The sequence below is a fragment of the Tamandua tetradactyla genome, chromosome 23 (assembly GCF_023851605.1).
Source record: "Tamandua tetradactyla isolate mTamTet1 chromosome 23, mTamTet1.pri, whole genome shotgun sequence".
NCBI lineage: Eukaryota > Metazoa > Chordata > Mammalia > Pilosa > Myrmecophagidae > Tamandua > Tamandua tetradactyla.
In genome coordinates, this window is record NC_135349.1 from 53,510,436 (window position 1) to 53,526,445 (window position 16,010).

At 39.9% G+C, this 16,010-nt stretch overlaps 1 protein-coding gene across 1 annotated transcript in view; it reads left to right on the forward strand.

The window, feature by feature from the left end:
- The window catches only part of CREBBP (CREB binding lysine acetyltransferase), a 223,232-nt gene that overhangs the window by 151,315 nt on the left and 55,907 nt on the right, over positions 1-16,010 (forward strand). The window contains exons 5-13 of the mRNA XM_077141973.1: positions 277-390; positions 7,636-7,878; positions 9,410-9,512; positions 9,835-9,981; positions 10,916-11,033; positions 11,725-11,896; positions 12,263-12,307; positions 14,416-14,540; positions 15,118-15,306. Of these exons, the coding sequence (XP_076998088.1) occupies positions 277-390; positions 7,636-7,878; positions 9,410-9,512; positions 9,835-9,981; positions 10,916-11,033; positions 11,725-11,896; positions 12,263-12,307; positions 14,416-14,540; positions 15,118-15,306 (1,256 nt within the window). The remainder of the gene's footprint in view (positions 1-276; positions 391-7,635; positions 7,879-9,409; positions 9,513-9,834; positions 9,982-10,915; positions 11,034-11,724; positions 11,897-12,262; positions 12,308-14,415; positions 14,541-15,117; positions 15,307-16,010) is intronic.

Below are 16,010 nucleotides of genomic sequence, written 5' to 3' on the forward strand. Positions count from 1 at the left end.
TGTTTTGTTTTGTTTTGGTTTTGTTTTGTGGGCTTAACCTTAACCACCCATCATTCATAACATTGCTTCTTTGGGAAGTTTCTGTTTGGAATTCTCAACAGTTGACTTACAAACTTTTTGGAAAACAGCCTGTTTGTAAGTTGAGAACTGCTTATACTGTGTTATGGTTACACTTGTTACCATTTTCTTATGGAATCTGGCATTATAATTTAGGTATAATTGAAAGTGTGACGATTTGGATAGAAAAATAACATCTCGTTGTTTTTCTGGTCATAGTTGCCCATTGTGCATCTTCACGACAAATCATCTCTCATTGGAAGAACTGCACACGACATGACTGTCCTGTTTGCCTCCCTTTGAAAAATGCCAGTGACAAGCGAAACCAACAAAGTAAGTGAGCATTGGGGGTAGAGAAGTTTGGAGATGAGAACATAAGCTATTTCTAAAGAGAATGCAGAGGAGAGAGAGGAAGCAGGGCAGAAATTACTAACCACAAAGTATAGTGAGTGGCCCGCAAATATACAAGAGGCAGACACGTACAGTGACACAGGATAAATCTGAGGAGAGTAGACTTATTTTCAACGTGTACGTAATAAATGGACGTGATCGTTTTGGAATTTCATTTCCTGCCTCTCCACTTCCCTGCTCCCCTATATACATGCATTTGATTTCAATAGCAAATTGAAATAGAAAAAGGGGAAAAGTCACTTTGGCTAATCAAAGAGCCAACATAAAGAGTCTTCATATTTCTTTTACATACTTACATACTTCTTTTACATATTTGAATGCTGTATCGTTATAATGGCAGCAATTTCATGGGGAAAATGTAGAGATGCTTCTTTTGGAATTGAAAACCCCATATCCTGAAGTCAGTTTTGAAAACCTTGTATCATAGAAGAGTGAGTCAGGCTGGGTCAGTATAAAGTTCCACATATAGACCTTTGTGAAGTTTTTTCCCTTCTGTCTGGAGATGCAGTTCTATTTGATAACAGTTTTTTTCAGCTTTGTATTGAGTCTCTCTCCTAGGACTGACCCCATCCTGGTCATTCCCAGTGTTTTGTCATCCTTCCTGTCAGCTTGCAGCCCCTAGTGAGGTGGGTGAGACAGTGATCCCTGTGAATCAGGAGGCCTAAGCAGTGGCTTTCATGGGCTGCCTGCCATTGTAGCCATCAGAAACTTAGGCATCAGGACTTAACTGGAAGCAGCAAGGATAGACATCTCTTTCCATTTAAGTTCTTGTCCTATCATTTCAAAGGGAAACTATGGTCTTTGGTTCTGTCCCTCCATTATTAGGACAGGTAGAAATTAACCCTCTGAATACATTTTCCCCTCACAGCAGTTGTCCCCTTAGTGACTATTGCAGCACAACACACATCTTCTTCTATCTCGTCTGTATCATCTTTCCACCCAACCCTATTTGTGTTTTAAGTGTTCATTACTGTCAGTCTTCTTGATCATTTCCTCAAGACCCTACAGCTACTTGGACAAAATGCACTGCTTTTCCTTCTGATTGTTTCAGAGTGACCCAGGAAAAGATTGAGAAGCACTTTGTTCGTAAGGGGACTGTAGAATGGTGTGTCAGTGATAGTCCTTACAGTTTTCCTCTTACCAGGTTTAGCTCACCTCTCTCCTGAAAGGGAGGCCCAGTGAGCCGGCACCAAACAGGCCTATTTCATTTTAAAGCAGAGTATCCACATCACATGGGAGAAAAATTCTGGGATTTGGGGCCTACTACTCTCCCTCCCTACAAAAGGAGTCCTTTAAAAGTCAGTTTCCTAAATCTGTTTAATTCTTTGACTAAAATTTGAATTAATGTACAATTTTTCAGGGCATCTCTTACGTAAAATGAAATTCTAGGAACCTGGGTCTTCTAGAACCAGGTATTTAGAATAATATTCCAGTGGAATGCAATTTGGTTTTCCTTCATATTAGTGTAAAACTTTCTTATATATTGTGGTGGTTACAGTTTCTTGTGTTTTAAAACACATTTCAGTAATAGGCTTTCTTAAAATGCTAAAATATTCTTTCTAGAGTTTGGAGTTGTACAGTATCAATTCCATTAACTGTTAAGTAGTAATGAGTTACAAGACTTTGTTCTTAACTTTTACTTTGCAGGTGTGCCTTTTCTGGGATCTTTGGTTTTTAGTATGCACTGCCATGGTAATTGTAAAAATGTTTGTGATTTGTTTCCTTCTTTTTTTTTTTTCTTTTAAGAAATACTTATGTGGTTTTTATTTTTAAAAAAAAGAAAAGAAAAGAAACGTGTGTGTGTATGCGGTTTGGTTTTTTTAGACCTCCTCATATGCTCACTGTCTTAATGCTGTGAGAATCCATTGGTGCATATTCTCTCAAGTGGTAAACCACAGCTTTTCTACTAGTCATAACATAAGGTGTTCATTTCCAGGGTGATTTTATAATGTAAAGTCGTAGAAGAGATTTAGATTTTCTTTGTTCACAGGTTTTATAGTTTTCATGAAAGAAACAAAAGCACTTTTAAAAAATCAAATTAGGTTTCTGTTTAAGGGTATTCTTTTGGCTCTAGCATTATAGTTTTGTGTGTATAGAGTTGTATGATATGATGAGAAAGTTTCAGCAATGTCTTTTTTGTAGATTTTTATTGTTGTGTTTCTCTTCTTCTAAAGCAAATTGTGCTTATTGTGTATGAACATTGGGTCATTCACTAAGCACCCAGGGAGGAAATTGTGGATCCACTCTCCCATTGCTTAAAGTTGGATTTCAGAGACAGAAGGTATATATTAAGAATAATATGATATATCATAGAAAGGAATGAAATGGAGACAGGTCAGGACAATCGGCAGTCATTGAGGGGAAGATCAGTGTATGCCAAGACTGTTTCACAGAGGAGGATGGGGCATGATGGAGCCCACTTTAAATAAAATAACAATGGAAAGAACATTCTGACAACAGGAATAGTGCCAGGATAGCTGATCCAAGTGGACTCTGAACTTCCTATGCAAGGAAGTGATTCAGGTGGGGAGATGTGAACTGTTTGTAGTGAAGGTGTAAGAACCAAGGGAGAGAGCAGTTACACCCAGTGACTGCAGTAGCTGTGCTTTCTGAGCAGTTTTCACAAATGCTGATTTCACCTCTTGCAAGCTGACTTGGTCAGTATCTGACAGCTTTAATTGAGAGTCTGTTAAGAGAACCTGCCAGATCACCTGTGGGGCAAACCTGATTTCCTTGAAATGAAATCCTAGACCTTGTTTGATTTTTCTTTGAATTTTCTGGAGATCCTTTAAATTACTGCTCTCAAACTGTCCATCTCTTGTATAAATATTCAATTTTTATTGAATAATTGGGGACTTTTCAAGATAATATGTCTCATGTTGTCAGTCCTGGCATCAGTGTTCAAATCAGTTCCACTGCATGGGGTGGCACAAAGGTCTGAGGCTCTCTAGGCACGTTACCAAATTCCCCTCTTGAAACTCAGGTGACCTCATTGGTGAGGTTCTTGCTTTTTTCAGAGTGTGGTCTTCAGACCACCTGAGTGGATGCTTCTGCCTTGTGTGTTAGAAATGTAGACACTCAGGCTCCATTCTGGGCCTCCCAAATTAGAATCTGTGTTTTAACCAATTCCCAGGTGATTTATATGCTCATTAAAGTCTGAGAAGTACTGCTCTAGCTGCCCTGAAGGTGGTGAAGATTTGAGTCCATCTCTGGGGGAGACTGAATTTCAAAACTCAGAATCCCCAAGGAGAATAAAAACAGATACTGCTGTGTCAACTCCAGCACCAGACCTAAATCCCATGACTGCCTTGGACTTGGCCATAGCCATGACTTGGGCCCCATAAACAGTAGTTAAAATCACTAGTTGTCCGGCCTGTTGCTTGAGTACTTCCATTGGCTTGGTGCTCATTAGATAATCCAGTTATGGATTTCATTTCTAGGCACCTCTGATTCTTGAAAATGCCTGTATTATATTGAGCCAAACTACCCTGTTAAAACTTCACCCAAAGAGTAGCTTCATTAGGTCCTCAGAAAGTGTTTCCTGAACAGGTCTCTTGCTCCACTTCAAAGCTCGTCAGACACCTCTTTGAACTTATGCTCACAGGGAAAGTACCATCTTGTACCTGCATGAAAAATGTCAGACCGGGTGGGGACGAAGGAGGCACCAGGGCTTAAATGGCTATAGGGAGGGACCCGGGGAGCCAGTGGGCTTTGTTTACCCTAGATTTAAGTAACACACAGTAATTAGTGATGTATTTCATCAGAATAGCTTTTTCTTTGCTCTTCTGGGTAACACAGCATTGCCCCCTCCTGAATCATTTGGCTTCTGAGGGACACAGTCTGTTTGAGGGCTGTAAATTCTTGATTTGTGGTTTCTGTGATAGGAATCCTGGGACTCAGCCTTGGATATGCATTAATGTGCTGGAAGGCTTCTCTCTGTTTACATATGTGCCTGCACTTTGCTTGAGCAGACTGGGGTTGGCTGGGAGCCATCGCGCTCTGCGGGTCACAGTTAGTTCTCCCTCTACTTTCTCAGTAGAAATCTGAACAGTGGTTAAACGATTATTTGCCATATTTGCTTAATGGTGTGCTCTCCCCTTACCCCATTCCACCCTTACAGAAGTTTAAATTTTAATTTGTGCCATTTTTCACCATATATCCAAAATGTGTTGTTTTGTTGAGAATGACTGGGGACTGACTTTTCTGGCTAATTGAATCTTGCAAGTTAGCAAAGTATACTCTACATGGAACCTATCTGTATAACAATCTTTATGCTCAAAGGGAAAGTACCATCTTGTGCCTACATGAAAAATGACAGGGGAATCCTGGAAAGAGCTCACCATAAAATCTGGCCTTTTATTTCATATGTCAAGGGCTTCTAATGTAGCTCCAACAGAAGGGGTAAGGGGAGACACAAGAAGTATGTGTGGGTGTGGGTGTGGGTGTGGGGTGCTTTAAAGAGGCAGATAACTGAGAGCAGAATTGGTGGATGCTGATCAAGGGGCAAGGAAGAAGAGTCAAAACCAGTGTATTCAGACTTGTGTGCCATCCATCGGCGACATCAAGCTCTCAGTAAGAAAAGAAGATATAAAAATGCTAAAAGATAACAAGAAGTTTTGACGTTTAAAAAAGAAAATAATAATGTGGAAAATCGATTTATGCAGAAGACCTCATTCTCAACAATGTTGGATAAATGAAGCTTTGTTGGAGATAAGGTTCCTTTAAGTTTTATTAAGTCTGAAGACTCCTGGTTCTGCAATGCTGGGGGGAGACTTGTGAATTGTCATTGTACTAGAATGCTACGCTTTGCTTTAACTCTTTGTGGGACTTTACGAGGTCAGTAGTCTCTAGGTAGTCAGTTTCGCTGATCCTGCCTTCAGGGCATGTACAGATGAGATGAGCATCTCAGATACAGGCTCTAGAGCTGCAGTTTTATATTTGTGAGGTGATTATTAGATTAATTTTTATGTCTCCTGGTAGACCCCCAGCTTCTGGGAGAGCAGAGACTGGTTTTGCTCCCAGTGTGTCCCGGAGCCTCGCTGTTGGATGAATGGCTGAGCGCTGAGCAAGCAAGTGAATCCAGGGGTATAAATGCCTAGAGAGCAACAGAGGCCTCGGAGGCACCATGGAGGTTCAGGAATGCTTTCACAGAGGTGTGGTAGCATCTTCACCTGGTCAAACAGAGTTTATGGTAGCTTTTACATAATAACTGCCCTTTTGATCAAGCATCATGCCTTACAGTAAATGCCCAGATTCCTTTACCTTTAAATATTTATATCATGTTTTATCATTTAGACCTCAAATTGAGCCACGAAACAAGTGACCGTGTTGGCAACTTCTGTGGGAGGCTTTTTTTGAACAGGAGGCCCTGACTGCCCTGGGGGTGGTGGCTTTGGGCTCGAAAGTGCTGTGACTCTGAGGTGGAGCACTGGGGACGTGTGGAGAAAAGTGGGGGTGAACTATAGCACATCATAGTTCTATTAGAAATTTAGTGTGTCATTATCCTGGGTACCATAGGCACATCTTTAAAGCTTGGGGAATAGTAAGTATTAGAAAAAATACTTTTAATAGTGTTGTATGATTTATTCCAGCTACACACTTATGTATCTTGGGAGTTGCTTTTCATTTATAATAATGAGGTGCTTAGTGTGTGTAATTGTGTCTAATGAGCATTAATGAGTTTGAGATCTGAATATCCTTATTAGAAAAGTTTATGGAATGTGTAATTACCAATATTTTATTTTTACACATTTCAGTTTAATTAAGTTGCTCTAATAAGTATTTGAATTGTTTATCACAGTTGTACTGATGGTTGAATGTGAGAATATTGTTATGCATGATGGGAATTTGAAGGAAAGGCTTTGTGATAGTACTTTATGTATCAAAGATCATATAATATCAATTTTATAAGTTTCTGTTTATAATGTAACTTTAAAGTTTGGGGAAGTTGGAAAGAAAGGAACTCTTAATAAATATTATGACATAAAATTTCTGCCATATGGTAAATTCTTACCAAATGGCAATATCAGAGGGATGGATGTTGGATGGGTGGGTGAGTTAGTGAGTGAACGGGTGAGTAAATTGAAGGATGGGTGGATGGGTAGGTAGGTGGGAGGATGGATGGATATAGATGTAGAGGGAAAGATAGATAGATGGATAGATGGGTGAAATGAACTAGAAATAACCAAGGAGATGCAGGTATGGGTTATCTTTGTGAACTTTGACGCCCTTAGGAGGGAGGTTCCTGACGTTGCCATCAGTTTTTCCTTTAGTTTCCTGGTCCCAGGATAGATGGGACAACTAGAGGAAGTGCCTTACTGTCAGCAGGAGGCTTGGATAACAGTAACTGTGCTGAGTGTGTGAGGCAGAGCCAACTCTTGGATGTCAGTGATACTGAGTTTGCACCTGGAAAAATGAAAATCCACATAGATTGCCAAGTCTTGTTTCATCCATTAATTTCAGCCAGAACCATCAATTACATACAATATTTCTTGAAGAGTTTCATATAGCCATCGTGGTGCTCTCTAGCATAGGAAGCCCATAAGGAATGTTTGTTGTAATGCTGTGATTGTAAGGTTTTAAGGAATTGCAGTGTTGTTGTTTGGAAGATCACTTTATAGATTTATTAATAAGTAACAAAACTGACCAACCTGGGTCTCACCTCTGCCCCTTGTGTCAATCCTCCTGTGCCTGTTGAAGTGAGCAGTGAGAGACCCGGAGGGAGAGGCAGAGGCAGGGAGCTCCTTGGTGCATCCCAGAGGTGGCTTATGGCTCCTAAATTATCAAGAACTTGCCAATGTCACACATTTGTCGCTCCTTTGAAACCAAGTTCTCATGAGGCTATAGACTTTAATATATATTAATTTTTAAAGTGATCACTGTGCGATTTTATGGTCTGCTGTCTAAGATCATAGCTTTAATTGTATTGAACTCTTTGTTCTCAACTACTACGTGCAGAGTAGATTAATAGAACAGGATTCTTTCCTGGGTGTCGGAGGAGGGAATTCTTCCTCTCAACACAGTTCCTTTCTTGACAACTTTGTTTCAACATTTATCATATATAGTATAGTCTTCTGATAAAATTGTTTTTGCCTCTCTGTAGTTTTGAAATAATTTGTGGGCTTCTCTTTCACTTATCTTTTTTGTTTGTTTGTTTATTGTTTGTAGCCATCCTGGGGTCTCCAGCTAGTGGAATTCAAAACACAATTGGTTCTGTTGGTACAGGCCAACAGAATGCCACTTCTTTAAGTAACCCAAATCCCATAGACCCCAGCTCCATGCAACGAGCGTATGCTGCTCTTGGATTACCCTACATGAACCAGCCCCAGACCCAGCTGCAGCCTCAGGTTCCTGGCCAGCAACCAGCACAGCCTCAAACTCACCAGCAAATGAGGACTATCAATCCCCTAGGTAGGTGAAAGAATTCTCCAGAACTTCCTGTGTCGAAATGCAGCAGGCAAAATGGCAAACCTGGAATCCAAGACGATATGTAGTTATTGTTTTTACTTTCAATTCAAATTAATTTATGTGTATCTTATGGTAATAGTGTCTTTTAAAATGATTGAATTAAAAACCTTCCAGAAAAAAAGGTTTTGCTGAAAGGAATATTGTTACATGCTTGTAAAAAGAATAGCATTTGGGCAGGCTTACGGTGGCTAAGCAGGCAGAGTTCTTGCCTGCCATGCCGGAGACCTGGGTTCAATTCCCATGTTAAAAAAAAAAAAAAAGAATTTGTAAATGAACCAGAATTTTTATTGCTTGCTATACCACTGCTGTTTGGACAGTTTTCCCAAAGAATATTTATATGGTTCAGAAGACAAAATTTCACAAATTTGAATTATGGTTGTACTACTTCACTGACTCTCAATAGGCGGTTCATTTGTTTGATGGAAAGATTGTAGGTTGGTGGTCTACCAGTTCCTAACAGGTCTTGGTTTTGGTCTGCCTCATAGGTGGAGGTAACTACCCTGGACTTGGGCAGGCTAACAGGATTCACAGCCAGTTCCTACCATCAGTCCCTACTGTCTCAGACCTCTAGTTGCGTTATTGTTTTCTATTGTCATCCAGCCCTTTTTTTGCCAGTCTTTGGTCATTTGTTCACACATCTCCACAATTTTTGCCATCTGTGCATATTGTTTCCTTGATATTTTACTTTAAATTGTCATAGTCCTTTTGAAGTTAAACTTATGCTAAGAAATAATGTCTATGAACTCATAACATTTATTGTGCTAGTTTTGTTCTTTCCCAAATACACTTTAGAATAATAATTTTACTCCTAAAGTTGCCATTTAGAATCATCTGTTTTCCTTTTCTGGGAAGCACTGCTCTAATGAATTTAATTTATACTGGCTAGTTGAGTGGACTGGAGTCCTGAGACCTGAGTTGTAATCTAGCTCCACCCTTTCATGATGATGGAAGTTGGGACCAGGCCATTAACATCTTTGAATTTCAACATATTCTTTCTTTAAAATGAAATCTCTGGACAAATTGACCTTCTAAGTTTTTTCCCCCATACTTAATTTCTATGGTTTTATTTTCTGATATGCCAAGAAAAATACTTGACAAACAAGTATGTGGCAGATCAGCTTAATTGTTTAGAGTATGATATTAATGAAGTGAAATTCAGAGTGTTAAATTACAAATGGGTTATTTCTCATTTTTTCCATGGCTGTAGAGGACACTTAAAATACCAGCTAGCCTCCATAAAAATACCTTATTTTGGTCACAAAATAGAGTGGAAAGAAGTCCTCAACTGAATTAGTACAAATCTGTCTCCTTCATTGAAAATCTAACTTCCAGAGTTCCTGCCCTACTGGTTCTTTTTTTTTATTGCTATAACTCATAAAAATGACTTATTTATGTGGTAATTTGTTGTTATCAGAACTTTGTAGTATATATTATAATTTTGGAGTTGGTTGATTTCTTTCCTTTCTTTTTTAAGGAACTAACCCAATAAACATTCCAGCAGGAGGAATAACAGCAGATCAACAGCCACCAAACTTGATTTCAGAATCAGCTCTTCCAACTTCTCTTGGGGCCACAAAGTAAGACCTACTTTTCAGTCAACTCATATCTGAGTGATAGTTGTACACAAAAATGGGGTGGGATCACACAAGTCTTTATGTTTCTTTCTGAACGTGTGCCAGAGAAAATAATTTAAGCAGAGTGGCAGGGAAAAATCATTGCTTTTAATTATAAATGTAAAACAGAGAGTAAACAGTTTAAATTTTGTCATATTGGTATCATTTGGCTCTCCAAACAAACTTTTTAAAAGTCATATATAGTCGGGGGAAAAGAAAAAAACTTAGTCGAGCAAAGCCTCCTTGAGTCATGTCAGTAGATGAAGTTTTCTTGTTCTTACTTTAGCCCACTGATGAATGATGGCTCAAACTCTGGTAACATTGGAGCCCTTAGCACTATACCTACAGCAGCACCTCCTTCCAGCACTGGAGTTCGGAAAGGCTGGCATGAGCATGTTACTCAGGATCTGCGTAGCCATCTAGTGCATAAACTGTAAGTGTCTGTTACACGTGACAGAAACATTTTGTGGCTGAAGGTGACGTGGTAATTTTGCAGTTTCATATATACCTGACTTCTTTCTGTAGTCGTCCATTGAGCCCCAGGTTGCAGTACCCCAGGAGCTGAAGAAGGTCTTGAGTTTGTTTTAGGGACCACAAGACCCAAGTGGATGGCAGTCTTGGGCAGACGAGGGAGTGCCACCCCCACATCCCAGTAGGGGTGTGTGTGCGCGTGGGCGTGCACACGTGTGTATGCAAATGTGCATTAGAGGGGTGTGACTTGTGGCCCATTTTCCAACGTTGACAAAGAAACATCATCTCCTCTCCCACCTCCACCCCACATCACAGGTCAGGCCAGACCTTCTGCGGCTCTGAGATACATAGATTGGGCTGGAATTACTAAAGGCTCTGCTTTATTTTGTGGCTCAAGATTATAGTTGTGGAGACCCTTGAGAACTGGTGAAATCTGGGGCTAAATACGGGTGGTTTAACAGTACCTCTGTGCAGTTGATGACTTTCTTGAGCTAGTTAAGTGAAATTATAGATAAAGCTAACCAGTTAGATTCCATTGGCAGATTTTTCCCATACTTATTTTAATCAAATTACTATTTTATAATAAATGGTTGTAATATGAGGAATTTGAAATCATTATTCTTGACAGTGACACTACATTTATTAATAGCATGATGTTGGGTATGTTTGACCTGTAGATAAGTTGACAAATCTATGTTGTTTCCAGAGAGTGACTACATTTGTGTACATAGATCCTAGACAAGAGAGACTTGGGTAGTCTCATTTTGTATTGCTGTTAATAGATGATCCTCTGTTTTTCCTCTTTCCCTGTTATGTATGAAATAGTAAGGTACTAATTTTATAGTTACAATTTAGTTGCATTGAAAGTGGGTTGATAAAATCTGTTATCCTTTCAGCGTCCAAGCCATCTTTCCAACACCTGACCCAGCAGCACTAAAGGATCGCCGCATGGAGAATCTTGTTGCCTATGCTAAGAAAGTGGAAGGGGATATGTATGAATCTGCCAACAGCAGGGTAAATTGCCACATTATGTACTCCAGTCTGTACAGCACCTCCAGTAGATGTAACTGCATCTGATTTGTGATCTGGAAATGAGAGAGCTTTGTCTTTGGGGGAAATTCATTCCCTTGAGGTTCTAATCAGGGACACTTCCTTGTATAAGACATGAATTATCTGCAAAACTCTCTTGTAAATGTAGATGTACAGTAGTAAGTGAAGTATATAAAAGTGCATTATATCCATGGGATGTACTATACAGTGGGTATTCTTTATAATATTCTTCATAATATTATAATGATATAATATCATTCTTTATAATGATAGGATTTTGTTATTGTCAGCATCAGTGAATATCTGAGAAGTTCAGTTATGGAATAAAATGTAACATGCATTTTGTACCTATTGTCTGATAAATTTATGAAGTTGCTTGAAGTTCAGAAAGAATTTGGGCCTTTGGTTTATTAGACATGTGGCTACCTATCCTTGCCAATGTACGTCATTTTAAAAGTTCAGTTGTTAAAACATATGTAACAGGGTGGGCCACGGTGGCTCAGCAGGCAAGAATGCTTGCCTGCCATGCCAGAGGACCCAGGTTCACTTCCCGGTGCCTGCCCATGTTTAAAAAAAAAAAACACGTATGTAACAGATTATTAATTTGTTTTTGTACAGTCTTAACTGCTTAATGTTGAATGTTACTGCTTTTTAGGACGAATACTATCATTTATTAGCAGAGAAAATTTACAAGATACAGAAAGAGCTAGAAGAAAAACGAAGGTCACGTTTACATAAACAAGGCATCTTGGGCAACCAGCCATCCTTACCAGCTCCAGGGGCTCAGCCCCCTGGGATTCCACAGGCACAGCCCGTGAGACCTCCAAGTAAGGATGTCATTTCCTTCTACACTCCCTTCATGTATTTGCTTCTTTTTTCTTCTGCATTTTAAGTGTGTTTTTAAGAATATAGTCATATTCTTAGGTGGTGTCTTCTTTGGATGTTGTATATTTTAAGCTGTGTATGCTGTAATGCAATGAGTTTCTCATTTGGCTGTATCTCAATGCTGAATTTCTCTTGTGGGAAGGCTAAGTCCATTGTCATCAGATTGATTAGACAGTGCTCTTGAGCCTGTTGACTCTTTATTCCCTTGAAGTTTGAATTCCTTAAGAGAGAATTCCTAACTCCTAAATCAAAGATTACTCTTATTTCTGATTCTTTTTTTTTTTTTTTTTTTTTTTTTTGCCAAGTAGATGGACCGATGCCCCTGCCAGTCAACCGCATGCAAGTTTCTCAAGGTATTTAACCATTATTGTGAACCATGTTTTAGTTAAACGTGCAATCACAACAACACTTACTGGTGGCTTTTTCTCTTCTTCTTTCTGTTACTTTGTAGCCTGTCCCACCTCATTTTTATTTTATTCTTTTCCTTTTGCTTTTAAGCAGAAATGCCACAGGCAGTCTGAGTCTATTGTGTTTAGTGGTTTGGAGATCACAGGGACTATCTCCAGAGAGATGAAAAGAAAAAGGCTAAGTGGAAAGGAGAACATTACTTGTAGGAAGAGGCCAAGAAGCATTATTGGTGAGGGGGAGTAATGTTTCTGAATGCTTAAAGAGGAGTGCACACATGCAGGTCCTGGGGTGAGCGCAGCCTGTGGAGGGCTGTGCTCTGATAGGACAGGGCTCCTAGGGGTGTGGCATGTCAGGTGCTCAAGGCCAGCAGGGTGTCTTGGCAGAATTCTCTCAGGCTGGGAGTGTGAGAGCTGGTCTAACAGCTATGAAGGGTCTTTCTCACATGAGATTCTGTGGTTTTTGCTTGATTGAGGCAGTCATTTTAGTTGTAGAATTGTAGGGGACATTTGGTAGCTTTTACAGGCCTTGAGAAATTGATGCTTAAGCTTTAATTTTAAGATAGGACATTTTACCAGCTGCTAAATAAGGTGAAAACATTATCCAAATCTAAAGAGAGAGACTTGCTGCTGTGTGTAGAGTAGCTTGGGAAAATTTTTTTTTAATTATAGTGATCCTGTTGCATACTGAAAGAATATGGGAGATGAACTGATATTATGGAGAAAACCTTTCAGGGGCTTGTTTTGATGAACTGGATAAGAGGGGTGAGATGAATAAAAAAGTCAGAGAAATTGAGCCTTAGGCAAGTGCTGCTGGGGGATGTCATGGACTTTGCCTCAGAAACGTGGCTGGTTTGAATGTGTTGAGATAGCTGTTTGTCAGAATAGTGAAAGATACTTTATGTTTCCATGTGTAGATATGGAACTTTTTTGGGGTGCTATTTCTTAGTACATCTTTTTCTCTTATTTAAATTCATAGAATCCTCAAGGAGAAAGGGGAATTTATAGGCTCCCTGGAATGTTCTCCTGGGCCTGTTGTTGGCACTCAGCAACTTGAGGGTCACATTTCTGGGTAGTCGTTAAAGGTAGTGCTGAGGGAAACAGACGTTCTCTGAGACACCCTGCAGCTGCATCAGTGTTAAGACAGTGCCTCCCTGAAATCCTCTGAAAGATTCTGGTTAGAACTCAGCGTCGTTCCTCAGACTAAGTTTAACTGGCATTTACTTAGTACTTAAAGTTTCTGATAGAGTATTGGGAGCTGGGCACTGTTCTGGAGACACTTCAGGGTTTGTAAAGTTTCTTCCTTGGTGTGACATTCCTTCAAACTTGAAGTGCTCCTGGGAAGGTGAAAGTAGCCACAAAAAGGAGATTGTTCAACCAGGAGGTTGAAGTTGAGATTGAGAACTACTGACCCCTAGGGTGTATGGTTCCTTGGGTGCTTTGTAAATGCTTAGAATGCTTAGAAAATTAAAACAAGGTTGTGAGTCTTAAATCACAGATTCTAACAATAAATATGAAAATGTAAACAGACAAAGAGCTGGCAAACCTAGGGCAATGGAAACAGGTTTCCTTCATAGAGGAGGAGCCAGATGCTCCAGAAGGTGTTGATAGAGGTTTGTCTCGATGGTTGCCCTGGTTTAGCACTCTTCAGTAGCTCATTGCAGCACTGTCCTAACAAAGCAGGCTGTGCATTCCTTCCTGGTGCGACCTTGTCCTTCCCACATGACCTCTCTGTCTGGTGTGCTGTCTTCCTCATCATCGCTGCTTCTGTCTCTTCCATTTGGGTTTTACCTGACCCTCATCTCTTCACATTTCCCTACCACCCCATCAATATTGTTTTTCTGAGTCTTAAGGAAACATGGGAAATGTATACTATTTTTCCTATATAAATACAAGTCTTATACTTAGCTATCTCTTTTGATTGGGTGGTTTCCTTTCAATTATGTTTGTTGCGTGTATTCCATTCCATTCTATTTTACTTAGCCTTTATTTGGCGAATTGTAATTTGTGTTCCTGTGGAGCATTTTCCTTATGTAACTGTGGGTTCTGTTTTATAGGGATGAATTCATTTAACCCAATGTCCTTGGGGAATGTGCAGTTGCCACAAGCAGCCATGGGACCGCGGGCAGCATCCCCCATGAACCATCCTGTCCAGATGAGCAGCATGGGTTCGGTGCCAGGGGTAAGGCCTCTGCTGTCCTGAATTATACTTGAGAAATACCTTGCTTTGATAAAATTCTGTAAGCAGTGAAATTTATGTTTTGTCTGAGAATCATATGGTACTTGTCCCTTTGATTTGGGTTATGCTCTATTTCCTTACTCTTTTCTGTTTATTGTCTTCATTACTACAGTGAAAATTATGTAACGACTTATTTTTATTGGACTGCTAAATTCCTCGGGACTTTGAACCTTCTGAGAAGATGGACCTTCTGAGGATAAACTAGGCAGGGTCAGATATGTTGCAAGAGGAATTATCAGCTTCTGTTGACACCTAGAGCTTACTTTCCTTATGTTCCTTTCTGAACACTTTAGCATATTTTGAACTTTAAATTATAGCACACTACAGATTTATGTTCACAGACAACTTGAAGTTGGCTCATAAGAAGATTGCATGAGAAAGTGCAGTCTAGGAGGCAGGAGGTTCTTACTAAGCAGTGTTCTCATCCCTGCTTAGGAAGGGGGGAACTTGAGCAACATGGAGAAACTTCTGGCCCGTATTGTCTGTACTATAGCTCTTGGTGATGCTTGTTGTCTTTTAGATCGCCATTTCTCCCTCTCGAATGCCTCAGCCTCCAAACCTGATGGGTGCACATGCCAACAACATGATGGCTCAGGCACCCTCTCAGAACCAGTTTCTGCCGCAAAACCAGTACCCATCATCCAGCGGGGCAATGAGTGTGAACAGCGTGGCCATGGGGCAGCCGGCAGCCCAGGCAGGCGTGACACAGGTACCCATGACAGCTGGAACTGTGAGCTTCCTGCACTAAGTAGCATCTGCTAACTACTATATTACATTTTGTGGAAATTAGATCTGTGGAATATGTATTGCATTTCCATGTGTCATCATCCTTTTATTATTCCCTGTTTTGTCATCTCCGAGTACCCATAATATAAAAGTGAATGTTGTGATTTTTTTGCTCTGTATGCTTTTGTTTCTGTTTCGATTTGATGGGTTTTGGTTGTTGTCTTACTGGGGTATTTTTGTTCTGTTTTAGTTTGTTTGTGTTTTTTGTTTTTAATACTCTCAAACTTACGGGTTAGTAGCTAAAATAATGCAAACCTCATACTGAAAACTCCATACTTCCGCACACCCCCAGATACCCAGATTCACCAATTTTAGCATTTTGCCACCTTTACCATATCATACTATCATCTACCTATCTATTTTCCTTTAATTCAGTTTTCTGGACATTGGAGAGCAGGTTGCACATAATCATACTCCTCGAGCACGTAATACTTCCACGTACATTTCCTGTGAGCAAGGGTCTTACATACATAGTCACCTTAAGTGCAGTTAACAAGTTTCAGAAATTTAACATTGGTATAAATATGCATTCCATATTCCAGTTTTTCTTATGTCCCAGTAATGTCCTTTTGACCCTTTTCACCTCCAATCTTAGATCCCATCCAGCATCGTGTATTTCATTTAATG